The 21,265-nt window shown below is 29.2% G+C and overlaps 3 protein-coding genes and 1 long non-coding RNA gene across 4 annotated transcripts; 3 read left to right on the plus strand and 1 right to left on the minus strand.

Moving 5' to 3' along the window:
* The first annotated feature begins 512 nt into the window (after positions 1 to 512).
* On the plus strand, positions 513 to 4,204 carry LOC107642387 (bifunctional pinoresinol-lariciresinol reductase 2). Its single transcript, XM_016345721.3, has 4 exons — positions 513 to 960; positions 2,292 to 2,532; positions 3,560 to 3,763; positions 3,863 to 4,204. Exons 1-4 carry the CDS (start codon positions 631 to 633, stop codon positions 4,024 to 4,026), a joined length of 939 nt encoding a protein of 312 aa, XP_016201207.1. The 5' UTR covers positions 513 to 630; the 3' UTR covers positions 4,027 to 4,204.
* A 19-nt stretch (positions 4,205 to 4,223) lies between these two features.
* LOC148563199 (uncharacterized) lies at positions 4,224 to 21,077 on the minus strand. The gene is made up of 4 exons (XR_015883392.1): positions 20,786 to 21,077; positions 20,507 to 20,619; positions 6,178 to 6,260; positions 4,224 to 4,943 (listed from the first exon to the last, which is right to left on the minus strand). It is a non-coding gene; the product is annotated as an uncharacterized LOC148563199 (long non-coding RNA).
* Positions 12,208 to 15,052, plus strand: LOC107642388 (LOW PSII ACCUMULATION protein (DUF1995)). Its single transcript, XM_088487539.1, has 9 exons — positions 12,208 to 12,348; positions 12,447 to 12,626; positions 13,014 to 13,061; positions 13,179 to 13,218; positions 13,321 to 13,421; positions 13,702 to 13,894; positions 13,968 to 14,066; positions 14,294 to 14,411; positions 14,613 to 15,052. Exons 1-9 carry the CDS (start codon positions 12,280 to 12,282, stop codon positions 14,731 to 14,733), a joined length of 969 nt encoding a protein of 322 aa, XP_088343665.1. The 5' UTR covers positions 12,208 to 12,279; the 3' UTR covers positions 14,734 to 15,052.
* Positions 15,640 to 20,196, plus strand: LOC107639933 (putative disease resistance protein RGA3). The gene is made up of 2 exons (XM_016343495.2): positions 15,640 to 19,037; positions 20,070 to 20,196. The coding sequence occupies exon 1, from the start codon at positions 15,640 to 15,642 to the stop codon at positions 19,012 to 19,014; it is 3,375 nt and encodes a 1,124-aa protein (XP_016198981.2). The 3' UTR covers positions 19,015 to 19,037; positions 20,070 to 20,196.
* Positions 21,078 to 21,265: the final 188 nt, after the last annotated feature.

Consider the following 21,265-nt stretch of genomic DNA (forward strand, 5'->3'; position numbering starts at 1 on the left):
CTTTAAGCTCTTAAGTCTTTCAGTCACACCTGATGATTAATGGGAATACCCAATTCTTTTGTACTTCCTTATGGAAACACTTTTATTTTATATTAATAAAATAATATTTATCTTTGAAAAAAAAAAAAAGTAGGAGACAGAAATTAAAATAAGAATAAAGTTCTAATTTAATTTGTACAAATGATAAAATTAGAATTAATTAATTGAAATGAGGGTATTTTTAGATATAAAATGTTTCAGTCTCCATTTTTAAAAATTTCAGTCTCTTGTGTCTCTACTTTTTGGAGATACTGAAATACTGAAATTTTGGAAACAGAGATAGAAATTTTAGTATCAATTTCTGAGCCAACAAACATGATACTAAATCTCAGTTTCGCAGTCTCCATCCCAATACCTCAAAACAAACGCTACCTAAATATTTAACTTTTCTTTCAAGTGGTACAAACTATACAAGTATAGAACACTTGAAATAAGGGAGTAGTTTACTTGGATGACAAAGTTAAATATGTACACTCCAAGTCTCCAAGACATAAATGGCAGGCCTTATTATGCATAGCATGTTACTATATAATAAGGGCCCATCAACCACATATTCATTGTATACCATAAAACTAGAGAGAGAGAGAGAGGATGTTGAAGAGCAAGGTGCTTATTGTGGGGGGAACAGGGTACATAGGAAAAAGGTTGGTGAAGGCAAGTTTAGAAGAAGGGCATGAAACATATGTTCTTTATAGACCAGAGATTGGTGTTGACATTGAGAAAGTTCAGCTTCTTTTGTCATTCAAGGAACAAGGTGCTAACCTTGTAACAGGTTCCTTTCATGATCATCAATCCCTTGTCAATGCTGTCAAGCTTGTTGATGTTGTCATTTCCGCCATTTCTGGTGTTCATATCCGCAGCCATCAAATTCTCTTACAACTTAAGCTCGTTCATGCTATCAAGGAAGCCGGAAATATCAAGGTATACCATTCAATTTAATTTCTATATATAAACTATTAATAATCTTAGAAAAAAAACATTATATGAAAACACTCGATATAATAAAATTTTGTAAAATTTTCAAGTGTGCCGTCATATCAGTGATTTTTAACCATTGATATTAATTATAAAAAATATATAATATATATAATTAAAATCAACAGTTAAAAATCACTGTTATACTAATACGTCTGTACACTCAAAAATCTTTATAAAGTTTTAATAGAAAGAAAACAAGCGTTGAAGGAGGGCGCCTCTTATTTGAGGAGCACTACTTTACTAATTAGTAGGGTTATTCCCTCCTTTTATTTGCTATTTGGGTCAAAAGCTATTAAAGCCCAATACAAAGTCTCTTTTTTTCCCTTATTTATGAATTGTTTCTTTTTTTTAATAAAGAATTCATTTATTTATTTTTTATTATAAATTATAAATTATATTTATCTTTAAAACTAATATAATACATCTAATTTTTTTAAAAGATACATAATACATTTTTTAAGTTAAAAATTAAGATACATTTATACAGATAAACACTTTTTGTTAATTAAGATAAATTTTCGTTGAAAACTTGATGAGTAAATGATCGAAAATTTGTTGTTGGTTTAGTTAATTCAATTAATTTTTCTTGTTTCTTATGACTATCTTGATGAGTTCAATAACGAATCTGCAGCAAGTTTTTATGCATTTTAATGATTGATGACAAATTTTAATGTTGGTATTTTATATTTAGATATTTTCTTTTGTTATTTGATTTTTGAATTTGTAGTTTGATAATATTATAAGAATTTGGTTGATATAGTATTTTAAATTTAGATGACATTTTATTGTTTATATACACTACAATTATATTTTACTGTATTCATTTATATTTTATTTATTAATTAATTATAAAATAATTTTTTTAATTGAACTAACGATTAAATCAGCTAATCCAATAAATCAATAACTAAAACGGTTCAATCACCGATTTAATTTTCCGATTTAATTTTCAGAACCTTGTGTATTATATATATTATTATTAGTATATAAGGTGGAGCTTACCGTGGCTAGGATGGTTATGTAATTTTTGTAACGTCTACAAAGTAAAGCTACATTTTTTTTAATTTTTTCAATACTTTTTACTTTTATTTTTAAATTAAAAAATATTTTAAATATTATTTTAATTTTAATTATATATAAAAAAAACTCATTTTACATAAATTTGTGCATTTTTTATAGTTTGATCCATTTAATTACTGTATGTAGCAATCATTAAATTTGTTAAACTAATCTTTAATTAATTTAATTGTAAAAAAGTTACTTATGTATAATAGAGATTTTTGCCTTCTGAATTTGGGATGGACCCGGCAAGAATGGAACATGCTTTGGAGCCAGGAAGAGTAACATTTGATGACAAAATGGTGGTGAGAAAAGCCATAGAAGAAGCTAAGATACCACATACCTATATTTCTGCTAATTGTTTTGCTGGTTACTTTCTTGGTGGTCTTTGCCAACTTGGCGTCATCATGCCTTCAAGGGATTCTGTGGTCTTCTATGGAGACGGCAACGTCAAGGGTAACTAAACTATGCATTTACTTATATATATACTTAGCTTCAGTTATTACCAAATTGTTTTCATAACAACATATTATTTAAGATTAAGTATCGTAAATTTTATCCTTTTTTTTTTTTTTATATTTTCTTGCTTAGAATTTACTTTTCATGTTTTCGACTTTATAAAATTTAAGAAGTTTCTTTCAATTTTTATCTACAAGGCTATGTATGTGCACATAAAAAATAGTAATTAAATGAATTATTATTTTTTAACTCATTTTTAATATATTTTATATTTTAATATATATTTTATATAAATAACTGATTTGATAGTTGATTTTTGATATATATGTAATATAGTTGAATTTTTACTGTTACTAAATAACCAGATTTTAAAAATTGAACCAATTATTAAACTAATGAAATTAGAGATTTAAAGGTTCAACTGGCATTAAATCAATTATAATAAAATAATATATTTATATAAAATATATAATTTTAAAAAAATTAAATTTTTTGGGATTTATTATTTTAAAGCAATACTAAAAAATTATACTAATTCGATCCCTCAACTATTTTCTAACTATTTTTTCGATTTTTGACTAGTTTATTGACAAGAAATTTTTATCTTGAATCTAATTAGTGGTCTGTTTTCAATTAACCAAAGTGAATAGACCAATTCAGTTTAGTGCTCATAATCATGCTAAATAATAATGTGATAAAATGAGATATATCATAATTTAATAACTTTCAAATATTTTTCCTAACGTAAAGGATTAAATTAAACTCAAATATTTAAGGGAAAAAAAATTATATAAACCAAAATAATTAAAAATTACAATTTTTACAGATACAAAAATTGATTAACCCTATCATTTATGAAATTTCATGATTCATGTTATTATCATACATCTTGGACATACAAAATTTAGTTGATGTTGTTATTATATTAATATTATTGTTGAACATACATATGTCTAATTAAGTAGCATATACCATTTGATTAATTATATAATTAATAACATATTATGTCTCTCAAATTTGACAGCTATTACTGTGGATGAAGATGACATAGCCAAGTATACTATTAAGACAATAGATGATCCTAAAACTTTGAACAAAACAGTTTATATAAGGCCACCTAAAAACATATTATCGCCGTTAGAAATTGTTCAAACTTGGGAGAAGTTGATTGGGAAAGAATTGAAGAAATCTTCAATTTTTGCTGAGCAATTTTTGAATTCCATGAAAGGTGAGAATGTTAGATACACATATATGTAGTAGTAGTGAAAATAACAATAGAAAAAGAACTCAAGGTTGTTAATTACATTATTAATTTTGAAACATGCAGGAAAATCATATGCAGAACAAGTGGCAATGGTACATTACTACCATGTTTGCATTGAAGGGTGTCTTGCAAATTTTGAGATAGGAGATGGTGGAGTTGAAGCTTGTGAACTTTATCCTGAAGTGAAGTACACTACTGTTCATGAATACATGAAACGTTACTTATAGAATAATGGGTTTGGTATGGGATGAATATATATTGAACTTAATTAGTAACAAATTAAATAATTAATAAATGTGTGTCATGTATGTCTTTAAGCTAAGCAAGAACAAAGTGGCATATTTTATATCTTCCATGGATAATGAAAGGAAGGCGAAAGAGGATCAACGTGTGATGTTTTTAAAATGGAAAAGATCATATCTTATTAGAATAAAATACATCGTTAAATCAAACACCAATTAATATTACATTAAAGTCCTAAAATTAAAAGAGTAAATTATTATTTTTATCCACAAAAGTTAAAAATGTTGATATATCTATTTATAGAAGACAGAAATTACCATTTGTATCTATAAAAAATAAATTTTTGCAGACAAAATTATTCAAACTATAAAAAATTAAATAAAATTCTCAAATACCCTTCTCTCCACCACTACTGTCATCATCCCCCTTCTCCTCTTTCTTAATGTACTCAGTACCACTGCCTTGCCTTCCTCCTCAACCATCACCCTAACCCCTTCGCCACACACTATTTTATTGGTATCGGACGCAACTCAATAGTACCAACACCACCATCACCAGCATAATCATCTAACGCAAGCTATCTATACCAAAAAAAATCCTAGATCTAAGGATGCTGCGAGCAGTGTGAGTGATTCGTTGGGATCTAAGGATGCCATGGAGCGTCATGACGGTCGATACCGGTAGGTTGCTCTTCAGGGACCTCGAGAACAATGGTGAGGACGACTCTCCCGCCGCCAAGAAGTCCAAATCAAAGAAGTTCCATCCCAACAGCTACAAATTCACCACCGCCATTGCCGTATTCTTCCTCTTCGCCACTGGCCTTTTCAGCATCTACTTCACCATGCCCGCCTCCAAGTTCGGCCGCATCAAACTCTCACGCACCCTCTTCGATTTTCGCCACCTGAAATAAATAAAGATCCCTCTTTTCATTATTGTGTTATCATCTTCATAGATTTATTTAAATCAAATTAGCATTAGATGAACGTAGCATCATATTAGTTGGAACATTATTGATTTAGACTGGTCGGAAAAAGCCTCTTTTTTTGTGGAAATTTTTTTTTGAAATTTTTTGTGTTATTTTGAAAGTAAGGGTGTGTTTGAAAGAAGATTTCGAAGGAATTCTGTTGCTGAATTTGAAGGATGAAACAATAGAGGAGGAGGTGACAGGGTTGGAGTTTCGGAAGGGGAGGAAGGTGAGGGGGAAGCGGAACCTGTGGTTGAGATCGGAGTCGAAGAGGTGGAGGGAAGAGGAAGGGTGATGATGGTGGTGGTAGTGATGATAATGGAGGCAGTGATGGTGGTAGTTGGGGAGAAGAGTGGTGATAGAGTTTGGGATGATGGTAGTAGTGGTGGAGAGGGAGAGAGAGAAGGGAGAGATGATGGTAATAGTGGTGGAAAGATGATGGTAGTTTGAGAATTTTATTTAATTTTGTAGGGTTTGGATAATTTTGCCTGTAAAAATCTATTTTGTATGGATACAAATGATAATTTTTGTCTTCTATAGATATATATGTTAGCGTTTTCAACTTTTGTGAATAGAAATGGTAGTTTACTCAAAATAAAAAAGTTACATGCATGTCTTCATGTATATACTTATATAAATCGAATTGGTTAAATTCGAATTATACATTATAGTACTAAATCGAATCAATATGATTCGAATTAGTAGGGAACAATATAAATCGAAATTACTTGTTTCATTTATCTGTTACATATTTATTCAGAGTTAAAAATAACAAATAGTTATAGATTATATAATGACCAACTATATTTATACTATATGTAATTTAAAAAATAATTAAAATAATAAAATATAAATATAGTATTTTAATTATTTCGATTAATGAAACAGATTAATTTCAATTTACATTGTTCCCTACTAATTTAAATCATATTGATTCGATTTATATAGATATATGCACGACACGAAGACATCTATACCAATATATAAAGCCAATACTAAAGTTTGGTGTCCAATTTTTATAGACACCATTTGCCCTCAAATAATTCATTTTATAAATCAAATTTATGGACAAAATAGTAATAATACATTTTTGTTTATAATTAAAAAAAAATCATTAACCCATTAAATAACTGCTGCAATCGTGAGGAAATTAAATAACTGCTCCACTTACAAATATTCTTCACTGTTGTCGATCATTTTTTCTGCATCTTGCTATCTTTTGATTCTGACATGCATTTACTAAGAAAGGGACACCTGCAAATCATTGTGAGAGGATTTGACAAGAAAGTTGATACAATTTCTATGCCAATTCTAATGCCAAATTCGATCATTTTTTCTGCATCTTGCTATCTTTTGATTCTGACATGCATTTACTAAGAAAGGGACACTTGCAAATCATCGTGAGAGGATTTGACAAGGAAGTTGATACAATTTTTATGCCAATTCCAATGCGAAATACAGGTACCTTTTGAAAAATAATAATAGACGTTATGATAATACAAGTGATTGGTATTTTATATTTACGGTTTATTTTATTTTTGAGTACTAATTTTTAATTTTTTAAAAAAAATTTAAAGGACAAGTACTCTTTATCTTATTCCATTTTTACATCTAAAATTTATATTTTTTTTATAATTATAGATCGAGCACTACTACTAAAATATATTCTATAGTACTAAAATTTATCTATAAATATATTCTATATTTATTAAAATTTATCAATATTTTTTTTGTATTGTTTGATACGTATTATCAAAGTCTATGTTTATTAATTGATACGTATTATTAAAGTCTATGTTTATAATTTCCTAAACTATCTAAACTATTAATTATGTAGAATATTGAATTTGACATTTATTTATAAAAAGTACTAAAATTGACATTTACTAATTTTTTAAATTATTGCAAAAAGATTAATTAATTTAATATTATTCATCTGTCATACGATTGGCATATAAAAGATGTAAAAAAATTTATACTTACCAATGGTAAAATGAAAAATCTCTACGTATATTTTGTTAATTTTTTTCTTTATTTTTAATATGCTCTATATTAAAAAATATTATTTTTTATTAATTATTAGATTGACATATAACACAATAAATATAATAAATATAGTAAGATACGAACTTTGTTAATTAATTTTTTAAATAATCTGACAACTTAAGATAAGAACTTTGTTAATTGATTTTGTTAATCTCTTTCTTATTTTTAATCTATTTTACATTGGATAATATTATTTTTTATTAATTATTAGATTGACATATAACATTTAAATGTGTTAAGATAAGAACTGTGTTATATATTTTTCGTTATTTCAACTTTTATGTTTATTTCGTTCTCTTTATTTTTCTATGTCATAAGCCAAATAAGTTTTAATTTATTATTTTTCTTATATATATATATATGTTCTATTTTAAAAATTATTTTATTTTTTTAGGTTTTCTAATATGTTTTATTGTATTTTTTTTTTTACTTTAAAAATTTTATGGTCTGAAGTTCTTCTGTTAAACGATTCTAACCATATGATCAAGGAAGAAGTTCAAGATAATAAGTTTGAATTTTGGTAATTTATTGAGTCTAATTGAAATAAACACATTGAAATACAATAAACAGAATCGTTAATGCAACATTTATTAATGAATAATTACTAAAAAATATTATCTATATCAATATCAATATATAATGGGGATATGTAAGTGTGGTATCCAATTTTTTCTTCTTATTTTACTCCTATTTTCTTTTAATTAAAAATTGGCTTTATCCTATGATAGGACTTAAAAACATATTTTAATAAAAAAAAACTGCTATTACATACGTACTCAATTCTTTTTATTTTATTTTATTTTTTCAAAAACTGGCTTTAACCCACGACAAATTTAAAACTGATTCAATTTCAACCCACGACAGAATTTAAAGTTGATTCACTTTCAATAAAAAAAACTATTAATACGTACTCAATTTAAATACCGATTCACTTTCAATAACAAAAACTTCTGCGCCTTCAATCGTACTTTACTCAAGAGAGTTAAATACCGATTCACTTCCAATTTTTTTTAGACTTCGTATATCCTTACATAATTTATTTCATAAAATAAATTTAGTAGACAAAATAATAATTTTTTTAATATTTCATCTTTATCATATAGTATATAAATAATTAAAAAATTAAAATAAACAATGTATTCATAAAACTAATAATAACAAATAGAATAAAAAAAAAATATTAACATATCGCTTATTTTTTGTCATGTGTATTTTTAAATTTGAGTGATTAAATATATTTTACAAAGTAATAACTATAAAATGAAAATAAATTTATTGTTCTAAATTATTAAAAGAAGTATTGAGTACTCTTTAACTAAAACTTTTATTATAAATTTATTACAAAAAAAAATATATTTATGTTTCAAATTAATGTAGATGCTTAGGATAAAATATTAAAAATAAAAAAATATGCATTTGCATTCTCATATTAAAAAAAATAAATGAAGTCATTTTAAACACAAAAATACTACGTTATAAGACAATTATAAAAAGTTGTCGAACATAATAATTTTATTATTAAAATAATATTTATATATTGTGTTAAATTAATGTAACATAATGATTTTCAATATACTTTAATTTAATTTTTTTTAGTTTTTATTTGAATTTATATATTTTCATATTTTAAAATTTTGGTAATAATATATATTTTTTATAATTTTAAAATAAAATCAGGAGAAATCTGACTTAAATACAAACATAATGATAGAAGAAGAATACAAGAATATTAATATTTCATCTCATGAATTTAAATACATGACATAAATAAAAATTAATCCTTCTTATTATAAAATTATTTTCCATTTAAAAATTTAACAAATGCCAAAATTTGATCACGGTAAAATGGATCATAATTTTATAAAAAATCTAAATACTATATTAAATATTACAAACAGTGATTGAATAAATAATTTTTAAATTCTAAAATTAAAAACATAGATAACGCTTTACATATTTATATGAGTTACTGAATCAATTTTTATTGAATAACTATCTTAAATATCAATTATAAAAAAATACTACTATATCAGCCAATAATAATAATAATAATCATGAGATACGTAACATTATTTATTGTAAAAAATATATTAATTTAATAATATTAAATATGTAATAAATTTTTAATGTGAAATGTTAAAATATAAACACAAAAAATAAAGATAAATTAGAGTATAACAAATAAACTATTTTTTAAAAAATATTTCTGCAATCTTAACGGACAAAATACTCATCATATTGTTAATTTATCATAATAAATTAAAAAAATAAATTTAAAAATGTCACAAATTAATGGACGATATTCAAACTTTGAAAAAAATTAATGAAAAAAATATAATAGAAGAATATTATTTTTAAAATATTCTAATTTTAATAAAATTAAACAAATTTAAAATAATTAAAATCACCTTTATATGCGACATAAAAGTTAACTTTAATCATGATAACTAATTTTAATCTTATGAATTCAAATTATGCTTATTATCTGTATTGCTCTTTAAAAATATAAGTCTGGAATCACATCATAATGAAGTTGTTCAAGTAAAAGATGTGATCATGTCCTAACTGGTTAGTACCCTATATATTTAAAACATCTAATAACGTTGTTTTAAGTCATTTTGCCTATACATTAAATCTTAGTATAGAAGATTAACAAAATTAATTAACTTAATTTACTCGATTTGATTTGATTTCTGAGAACTAATTTTTAATTCTTTTAAGATAATCTACAACATATTAAGTTTGTATTTTTTTTTGTATTAGTGTAGATCGAGATATACACCACTGCTACTAATTCAATGCCTCAATCAATCTCTTATAATGAACCAGTTACAAACAATACTAAAAGCCATGCAAATATGAAGTTAGTACTCACTTACTCTACTTATATTTTTAATATTTTATCTTCATCGCATAATATTCATTTAAAATATTTTTTGTATTGAATAAACTAAGAGGTTTGATATTGTGCACTACTATATAAAATGCCTAATGTTAAACAAAATTATGAATTCTATAATAAAAAATAAAACAAATAATTAACAAATACTATAAATTTTAAATAGGCAATACATTCATAAGACTAATAATAACAATAACTTTGTAATAAAATTTTGGTAACAACATATATATTTTAAAATTAAATAGTAAAATTAGAAAAGATCTACCTTAAACACAAAATAACAACTATTGAAAAATAGTACAAAAATATGTCTTATTTTATCTCATGTATTTATTAATGTATTGTATAAATTATATGGATCATTTTTATTATAGAATCTTTACCCAATTAAAAATTTAATAGATAGTAAAATTTGGTCATGGCAAAATGTGTTCTAATTTTTTAAAAAATATCAAAATACTATATTAAATATTATAAGTCAATAGGTAACTAAACTAAAAATCCTCAAATTAAAAATATAGATAACATTGTATATATTTTTATGAGTTACCGGACAAATTTTTATTGAATAACTAATTTAAGTACAAACTAAAAAAATGCTACTACAAATATTATTTAATGGCAATAACCGTAATACACATAACATCATTTAGTGATGAAAAATAAATCTTAATTAAATTACAATAACTAAATAATAAGTCCATGATGATAAAAAGATTATCAAATTAAAATTTAATATTGTATGGAATAAAACATAAACACTCAAAAAAAAAATAATAAAGTACCGTGAATAAACTAATTTTTAAAAATATTTTCACAATTTTAGCAGACAAAATCTTCATCATATCGTTATTTTGTCATAATAAATTTAAAAATTAAATTAAAAATATTATAAATTAATAGACGACATTCAAAACTTTTAAAGAAATACAATAGAAGCATTATCATTCTGAAAATACTTTTTGTATATTTTAAAATAGTTGAGAATAAAAATTTACTCTATCGAATATTTTACCTCATATATTACCTAGAACTTTAAACTATGACGATTTTATATTACTTCTTTATTGTATGGTTTTATAATTTAACATTTTAAAGTGTTTTATAGTAATTTTAATTTCAACAAAATATGATATAAATAAGATCACATCAATATTAAAATAAAAAATATTTATCTAATAAATTTGAAAAGTAAATAATATATTAACAGAAAAATAAAATTAATTTCTTAAAAACAATAGAAAAGCGGCTGAGCCTGTTGAGCCGCTAGTACATATAACGTTTCTGATTTTGGAATTTTCATGTAATATTAGTTGGTATTTAGTTTAATAATGTGTTTTACCCTATTGGCTTACATAAGTGTCTAGTTCTATAATATATATATTTTTTATTTTAGTATTTATCAATTTTTTGGCTTTAAATATAATAATTTAAATAATCTCCATTTTAGTCTGTATTATTAGTATCTCTAATTTTTATTTTAGTATTTATCATTTTTTTTTTGTTTTAAATCTAGCAAAATTTTTAAATAATGCTAAAATATCTTGCCGCATAACATTTTTGCTTGCAGGTAGCATAAAACTAATAGATTAAATTAACAACAGAAACTAAAATAAAAGTCTTTTAAATAGTGTCAAATGGATTAATTTGCTCTATTTAGCTCTGCTCAGTTAAGTTTAATTTGTAGGTTAAATGATCTGAGTCAGTTATATATTAAGTATTTACAAATATCTAAAATAGAAAATTAGTAAGGCTAAACGGGTCAACATGTCTACTTGCTAATTTTTTTTTTGTCAAAATAAATTATTTCTAATTGAAAACTAAAAAAAAATTGGACTAAAATATTCAATTTTTGTTGTCTTTTTAATAGTTTCTGAGTTAAAACAGGAGATATTTAAAATAAAATTTGAGATATTTGGTTATATTATTAAAAAGTTGTTAAAAATATTTAAAAAATAAAAAATATTAACGGATTAAATAAATTAGTCCATTTAATTCACATATTTTTTTTTTAAATATCATCTCAGGCATATTTTTTTTTAAGTATTTTTATATGAATTTGTTAAAAATAAGAGCATGTCATTATATTTTTATAAATATTTAAACAAATAAAAAAATCAGCACAATTTAATTTTTTTGTCTCAATTTAACCACTAATGCAAAGATTTTTGTAATAATTACAGCTTAACTCTTATCAGCGATTGTTAATATAATAATATTATTATTCAAGTATTCAACAGATTAACTTTTTTTTTTCCGGGTTTTTCTTTCTAACTATATTATTGGCGGTTTTCTCTTGCATGAGTTGAGAGGTGCACCTTCAAAATGGTTTTATCCACTTCTATTATTCTCTCTTATTCTCTAATTTCAACAACTTCCCTTCCAATTCCAACTGTAAGAAACTGTTTTCAAGTTAATCACACATTATATAATAGTAGCTACTCAATTTGATTAAATCATCATCTTACTTGATTGCTTGTCTGAGACTCTAGGTTGTGAAGTTGGAATCTTTTTCCCCAAAAAATGGTGGGTTTATCAGAATTGGAGGATTTACTTCTTCAATGGCACCCAGAAATCGAAGATTAGCTACTTGTTCTGTTTCAGGAGATGGCTCTTCCTCTATTGGCACTGATGTGCCTTTCCCTTCTGATTACCCTGAGCTTCTGGAACAAGTAAGTGTCATCATTCACCCTTCTGCATCAATTTCCTTTTCTTTTGGTTAATTGTAACATAGTGTCATCAATTCACCCTTCCTTTCCCTGCTGAATATCCGTTCTTTTAAATAACCATTTACAGAACCATTTACGTTTAGATAACCATTTACATTTACACGGTGAATGTGAAGGATAGTTTTTTTAATAACATGTCGTTACATGACAGTATCAAAACTAAATTCTAATATTTAATGTTAATGGATTAATGTAGTGGTGGTCTGCTTTTATGTGCCAATTTTATGCAGTTCAGAGTGTATATAAAATTTACTTAACCCCCAGAAAAGGGGGAAAAATGTTAGTGTAATACTAAAAATTATGTGTCTTTGTTAATGGCTCAACCAACAGGCTAGAGTTGCAGTGGAATTGGCCATGAAGGATAACAAACAGCTAATGGTGAGTCATATGTGATAGTGATTTTTCTATTAGGAATCGTTAGTCAAGAATGAAAGTTACACACACCAAAGTGAGGAGCTATTATTAGAGACTGTAATGAACAGCAATCTTATACAGGAGATTGAATTTCCGACAGCAGGACTTGCTTCAGTATCAGGTTCTTCATGTTCCAGTTTCCTAATTTTTTCCTCCATCATTTGTGGATTCTTGGTTTGGACTGTGTTTTAATTTGGTTTCTTTCCCTCCATTATGACATCAGGTGATGGTGAAGGTGGAATTGAGATGACCGAGAGCATGCAATTGATTCGTGAATTTTGCGATCGCTTCGTCAGTGCAGAGAAAGCAACTCGAACAAGAATAGTAATCTTCTTGATTTAGAGCATCATTCTTATGTTTTATTTCAACACATACAACTTTTTGCAGTTAGCTTCAAGTGTCTTGTTCTACGACCTTTTACAAAATGCTTTCACTTTCTCATTTATATATTGTTTCCTTTTTTCCTCGTAATTAACTTGTTATTGTCTCGAATGCTATCTCATTCAAATGTTTATCTTGTTCAGTAGAGGTTGTTATGCCAGTGTTTTCGTCGTCAAGATTCAATTTCATCCCTTGCAGCTATGCATAACCCTGTAAATATCAGTTTTTTCCAGAGGCTAGTGAAGTGGACTTTGCTAGAAAATCAGTCTTTGGTGGAGCTTCTTTTAAGTTAGACTATCTGACAAAGCCTTCATTTTTCGAAGATTTCGGTTTTGTTGAAAAAGTAAAAATGTCTGACAGAGTGAAGGAAGGAGATGAACTCTTCTTGGTAGCCTACCCTTACTTTAATGTCAATGGTAGATCCTAACTTCTTTTGTATTGTTATATAAGCAATAGAAGTTTCTTGACTACTGTTCCATTGTATTTCAGAAATGCTTGTTGTGGAAGAATTGTACAGAGATGCAGTCTTGAACACTGAACGGAAACTCATTATTTTCAACGGAGAAATCGATCGGATAAGATCTGGGTGTATCTTTTGCAAAAATTGAGCAGTGATTTTATATTTGAGCTTGATGTACCTGCTCCTATCCAGCTTTTATTTCTATCTTTTGCAAAATCATTGTTTGATGGCAATCAGAAAAGAAGGTACCACAATGTAGAAAATCAAAGATTTTATCAACAAGTTTTTTAACGCTAAAATTTCTCATAGTCCTTCTGTCATTAGCCATAATATAGTTATCCTTGAACGAATCAAGATTATCCACCATTCTTCTACCCAAAGCTTGCTGCACTCACCAAGACCTTGCTGCCGATGATGGAAACCGTGTATTACATTCATAATTTCAAGGGCCGCAACGGAGGAACACTTTTCAGGTTTGCTTCATAATTAACTTTATGTTGGAATTGAAGGTCATGCTTAGGAGTGAAATATTTCATGGCTAATATTATGGTAATCTGGAAAATTTTCAATGTTTTGCTTGAAGATTAAATAGAATTTATGTTGATGGAAGACTTGGTTAGCTTAATAATTGCATGTGGCACTTATGTTTTGTGTGTTTATTTCAATTGCCATAGGTGCTATCCTGGACCCTGGAAGGTCCTGAGGTATGTGGGTAATAAATCTATTTGTGTGCATCAGCAAGATACTATGCCATCACTAAAGGAAGTTGCCCTTGAAATTCTTCCAACTTCCTGAAATTTTTACAAGCTGTAATGGTAAGCAATTATGGTGGTGTCCTTGTGCCATATAACTTAGGAACACTTTTACAAATTTTCACTATGCTATTTGTATAGACAAGAAGCAACATTGGCAAATAAAATTTTTGTTTTTTATGTTTCTTTGTTTTTCAAGGGAGTAAGACTAATGAAAAGCAAATTTATGAAGCTTCAGAAGACACATTTTGTATTAGCAGAATGCATCAAGTGTCTTTATTAAGGACTGATCAGCAACAAGGGGTTGCTGAAATCATTGTAATAGTTGTGGCTCAAAGAAATGGCGTTTTTTCCTTAGCAAATAATAAGTGGTCTTAATAGCTAGCAAGTTAGTTTGAAAAGTAATCTGAGATAAAACTTTATTTATTTGTCTGTTTGTGTTGTTTAGTGCACAAATAACTTTATGTAACAAGTAACAACCACCTGAACTGATTGGTTAAACAAGTAACAAGTAATAACTTTATATAACAAGTTAGTTTGAAAAAATACCAAAGACTTTGAAAAGATTACCTTTTACCAAGCCAAAATGGCTTTGAATTGATAATGTAATTAATAAAAGATGTAAAAAAAAAAAAAAGCGTAAACTAGAGTATTCTATTACTAATTTCAAATTACATAACATATTTTGGTATAACTGTGTGAAATCAAAACAATGAAGATGGTTTTATTCCAAACGCGTAGAATAAAGGGTGGGTCGTCCTTGGACACAAAGTCTTAGATTCTAAATTCCCCCGTTGATTGTGAGAAAGACTTCATTGACTTAGAAACTCTAGGAAAAAAGATAAGGTATATGTGATTATGATCAAGAGCTTCACTGTTTACTTTGCAAACAACACAGAAAACTCCAATCTCTGAGTATTCTAGCATTGCACCTTCAAATTTTGCAATCATGGCTGAGGCTGTTGTCACTGTTTTGCTGGAGAAATTGAGCTCTCTCTTTCAAAAGGAACTTGAATCAATCATTGGCGTGGATGAAGAACTGAAGAAACTTTCTAGCACTTTCACTGCCATCCACGCTGTTCTTGCTGATGCTGAGATGAAGCAGTTTACTGATTTGGTAATCAAAGACTGGCTGCGCAAGGTGGAAGATGCTGCTCTGCTGTTGGATGACATCCTTGACGAGTTCTCCACACATGATCTTCAAAATCAGAATCAGCAACAAAAGGGTGGCTGGTTTAACAAGATACATGCTTCTTGCCATTCTTCTTTTGGTCTGAAAAATGCCATGTTTCGTAGAAGAATGGCTAATAAGATGAAAAGGATGAGGGAGACATTACAAAACATTGCTGAAGAGAGGAAGCTGTTTCATCTGTGTGAGAGAATTGCAACCACTGACAAGAAAGCTGAGTTGATGGAGTGGCGCCAAACCTCCTCTGTTATCACTCAACCTGAAATCTATGGAAGAGAGGAAGATAAGGAACGTATTGTGCAAGCTTTGATTCAGACTTGTGACACTGAGCGTGCGGCGGTGCATACTATAGTTGGTCTTGGTGGTCTCGGAAAAACAACACTTGCTCAGCTGGTCTTCAATGATGACAGGGTAACCATGCATTTTGACTTGAAGATTTGGGTTTGTGTCTCTGAGGACTTCAGTCTCAAGAGAATGATCAAGGCTATTTTGGATTCGGCTTCAGTGAGTGTTAGCGGCAATTTGGATATAGATCCACTTCAGAAAAAACTTCAACAAGCACTTCAAGGCAAACGATATTTACTTGTTCTGGACGACATCTGGAGTGAAGATCAAGAGAAGTGGGACAGATTGAAGAATTCACTTGTTGCATGTGGTTCAAAGGTGGGGTCTTCAATTCTTGTTACTACTCGTCTCACAAAGGTTGCATCTATTATGGGTACGCTTCCTCCTCATGACTTGTCTTTTCTGTCGGATGAAGATTGTTGGTCATTGTTCAAACAACGGGCTTTCGGATTAGATGAAGGGGAAAACGTGGATCTTGTTGCCATAGGGAAAGAGATTGTGAAAAAGTGTAAAGGGCTACCTCTTGCAGCAAAATCTCTTGGAGGCCTTCTGAGGTTTAAAAGAGAAGAGAGAGAATGGCTATATGTCAAGGACAATGAGATTTGGAATTTGCCACAAGATGAAAACTCTATCTTACCTGCTCTGAGATTAAGCTACTTGAACTTGCCATTAAAATCAAGGCAGTGTTTTTCTTTTTGTGCTATTTTCCCTAAAGATGCTGTGATTGAAAAGGATAAACTTGTTCATCTCTGGATGGCAAATGGCTTCGTCTCATCTGAAGGAACAATGACAGTTGAAGATGTAGCCGAGGAGATAATTAGTGAACTATGCTGGGCATCATTTTTTCAAGACATTGAAAAAGATGATCTCGGCAAAGTTAGGTGCTTCAAAATACATGATCTACTTCATGACCTCGCTCAATATGTTATGGGTGATGTGTGTTGCACTGTAAATGATGAGATGCCCATTGAACACCCAAAAAGAACTCGCCATCTCACAATTTGGCCATATGCTTGGAAACAAATCAATTCTGCTTGCCAATTTGGATCCTTAAGGACATGTCGCTTCCAACCGGCAAATCGTGCTCTCCTTTCACCAAATGTATTGAGACCACTTGAATCTTTGCGAGCACTTGATTTGGCAAATGCAAATAGATTAAATATGTTACATTTATCAGTAATTACTCATTTCAAATATCTAAGATATTTGAATCTTAGTAGAACTTCTATTAAAAAGCTTCCGGAGTCCACAAGTAGCCTATGCAATTTGCAGGTTTTGAATCTTAATGATTGTGATAAACTCCAGCAGTTGCCTCGCCATCTAAAATACCTAAAAGCTCTTCGACATCTCTACTTAAGATGGTGCAGTTCATTGGTTCGCATGCCTCATGAAATTGGTCAGTTGACTTCTTTGAAAACCTTGAACATTTACATAGTAGGCAAGAAGAAAGGGCTAAGGTTAGATGAATTAGAACAATTATGCCTTAGAGGGGAACTCCACATCAAGAACTTGGAAAGAGTAAGAGACGCAGCAGATGCCAAGAAAGCCAATTTAATGGTTAAGCAGCTAAATGAGTTGCTCTTGGAATGGGGAAGAAATGAGCAATCTAAGTTGCAACAAAATGTTGAACAGATACTCAAAGCCCTTGAACCTCATCCAAAGCTCATAAAGTTAGAGGTGGGAGGATACCAAGGTAATTGTTTCCCAGATTGGATGGGCAATCCTGACTTCAAGAATTTGTGTTTCATGAAACTTGTGGATTGCTGGAATAGTCAAAAACTCGCCCCACTAGGGAGATTACCTTCTCTAAAAAGACTTGTAATATGCTGCATGCATAATTTGAAATATGTTGATGATGAATCTTATGATGGGGGAGTAGCTAGAGGATTTCAGTCTCTAGAGTATTTAGTGTTGAGTTGCATGCCAAACTTGGAAGGGCTATCAAAAGTGGAAGAGGTAGGTATGTTCCCACATCTTACCAGACTCCATGTCCGGGCATGTCCGAAATTGACCTTCCCCTCCCTTCCATCTGTTAGGCAATTAAGTTTAGCAACTCACTGTAAATGCAGTGTTGGTTCGGTCTCTCAACAAGTATTAATCCAGATTCCTCTTACCATGGGGAGTTGCAACACTATACAACTAGATTCACTTGGCAATCTTAGTTGTCTTGAACAACTCTACCTTTCAAGAGACAGAGAGTTGAGTTCCTTTCCAGTGGGGATGTTTGGAGACCTTGCTTGTCTCAGAAAACTTCACATTGTTAAGTGCAGCAAAATGGAGGCACTACCAAGTGGACTGGCTAACTGTATTGCTCTTGAAGAACTAAGTATTAGCAGCTGCCATAGCCTGGAGTCATTAACAGGTCAAGTGTTGAATGTTTTATGCTCTCTCCGAAAATTAGAAATTGTTGACTGTGATAAATTCAAGGGCTTATCCGCAAGTTTTCAATGTCTTACTTCCCTCCAGCATATGAGAATTGAGGGGTGTTCACAAGTAACGGCCTTGTCAGAAGATTTACAACACATGCCACCAGTGTTGAAATCAATAACTCTGAGGAACCTTCAAAATCTAGAGCATATGCCTAACTGTTGGGCAAGTGTCAGGTCGCTTCAGTACTTATACATTGAGGATTGCCCACAGTTGAGGTCTCTTCCACTATGTGTTGGTGGATGGCTTCACAATTTGAAAACATTCGCCATTTTAAATTGCCCAGAGTTACAGAATCCATTTCAGAGGGAAACAGGCCAGGATTGGCATTGGATTCGCCACATCCCTGATGTTTTTGTGTAAAATGACCCTTTCCCCCACTTTAGGTAACTTCACTCATAATATGCACCTCACATGAAAAAATCGGCCATTGTATAAATATATATATATTTTTAATTTATTTTTAGCGTATATTTTATATTTCAATATGTATTCTATAGATGACTGATTAAGTGGCTAATTTTTTATATACACTTGGTCGCATGCAAATTGAGAGCGTGGACATATATTCCTTCTTAACAGTCCAAAACTATTCTCTACTTGCTGAGAGTTAAAACCTACTCTATCGCTTAATTTTGTTTTTAGTTTATCTGGGAAGATTTGCATATATAGGAAGAAGCAAAGATAAATTTTCCTTTTTGGATTAAAGGGATACATGCAAAACTATAACCGTAGTTCCAAAACTATTCTACACAATTCACACTGCACCACCATTGAAAACTTAACTAGTATTCTAAACTAACACATGCTTGCTTTGCTCACGTATTGTCCTTTGGGTTTTTCTTTATTTCTTAATTTGTCGTCAGATATTTTTCCATACATTATAATAGTATTGCATTGTGGCTTTTATTTATTTTTGGGTTTATTTTAGGCCTGAAATTCTGTTTCTATACATCTAATGGTTATTTCATTGCTGCACTAATATTAAAAGTCAAGTATAATTGAGTGTTTGACCTATGTCAAAATTAATTCATTTTTTAATTTGTAACCACATAGGCACATATAGTTGTATACATTATAGTATGGAGTTGCGTATTGTCTTTCAGATTATGAACTTTTGAGATGCTCAAAACTTTTGACAAGTTACATACGCATCTTGGTAACACCTTAGATAGCATAGGTAAATTTTGGTCATGTATGGGTATTTTTTTGTTCTACAATTTTCCTTTACTATGTATTCTTTGAGAATTGCATCTTGTGGGTTTTGTCTTTGGTAGAATAACTATGGAATCTGAAGACTGTTCTAAATTTTGGGTGTTATAAAAACAGATAGAACTTAGAAGTTATTGAATTGTGGCATTCTTTAATTTAGTTTATTATTCTGGACCTGAATTGTCATATCTCTCTCATATATTCAGAATTTTAAACACTGAAGACTCAGCTTTGACTCCTAAGTCCTAAGGGATCCATTCATCTGTTTAGAATTCCAGAATAAGTTGGCAGTGTTTCATGAGTTCTTGCAATCTTACTTGTTCCTCCAAGCCTCCAACACAAAGGAGAGTTCCAGCTACAGCATGATTCATTGATTTCCAACAAGCTCTTTGAAAGCAGTCCATAAAAGTAGATTTGGGTTGGGAATTAAGGGGAAAGCATGACTTAGATCTTTCTATGTTATTTCCTTGTGATGCCTTTATTGTGATAAAAATTGTTACTATGATTTTAAGAATGTAAAATTTGATGGCAGCTTTGCTATTGTTGGATACATGAAGTTTATGCAGGATTGTGTGGTTTATTTTTGCAATCAGTAACTACTTATATATGAACTTAAAAAATCTAGAATGTTTATGCCGCCTACCTGTTGGGGAAGTCACTATATATTTGAGTTGATCAAATCACCAGCTGCATCTTGATGTAGTTTCTGCTATGGGTAGTTCTTTGTGTAGAGAGTGGCAGCAAAGTTGTATTACCCTGTCATAATAATCCACTGTTATGTCACACAAATACAATATCAAAACTAAGATAAAGGCTATTTTGACTAAATACTTGCTCTTACATATTTGACATTTTTAATATGTTAGAATGTAAATTATAAATCAATGTATCCCTAAATATTATGTCTAGATGGCAAAATTACACTGTATATTATGGTGGTAAATGATGATGACTAAAACTTGGCTTTTCATTCCTCCTTGTTTCCCCTGATGTCCTTGTCAGCGAATTTATGGTGACGTCATCAGTGATGATAGTTAATTAACCTTGTTCAACAAGAAAGCAAGGCCTCTCACGGCTCTCATCAAATTATGCATGCTTGTGTGCACTCAATCAATCCGGCTTCACTTTTCTTTACTATGCCATGGCCCATGCACCGAAATAGTTCCTTAAACACACAAGATTCTAGAAATATTTTGTACAAATATCCACTTTGTATAACGGTTCAAAGTGCTAACCGACATCCCCAAAACCAAAGTGTGACGAAAACTTAAGATACAAAAAGTCAAAAACACGCATAAAAAGCGAAAACATTAACACCTATCAAATCATTCACATACACACTATTATAAAGTGATAAAATAATAAACTAATTATCATTAAATTTATTATTTTAATTTAACGA

This window comes from Arachis ipaensis, chromosome B5 (genome assembly GCF_059453495.1).
Source record: "Arachis ipaensis isolate K30076 ecotype BB chromosome B5, ASM5945349v1, whole genome shotgun sequence".
NCBI lineage: Eukaryota > Viridiplantae > Streptophyta > Magnoliopsida > Fabales > Fabaceae > Arachis > Arachis ipaensis.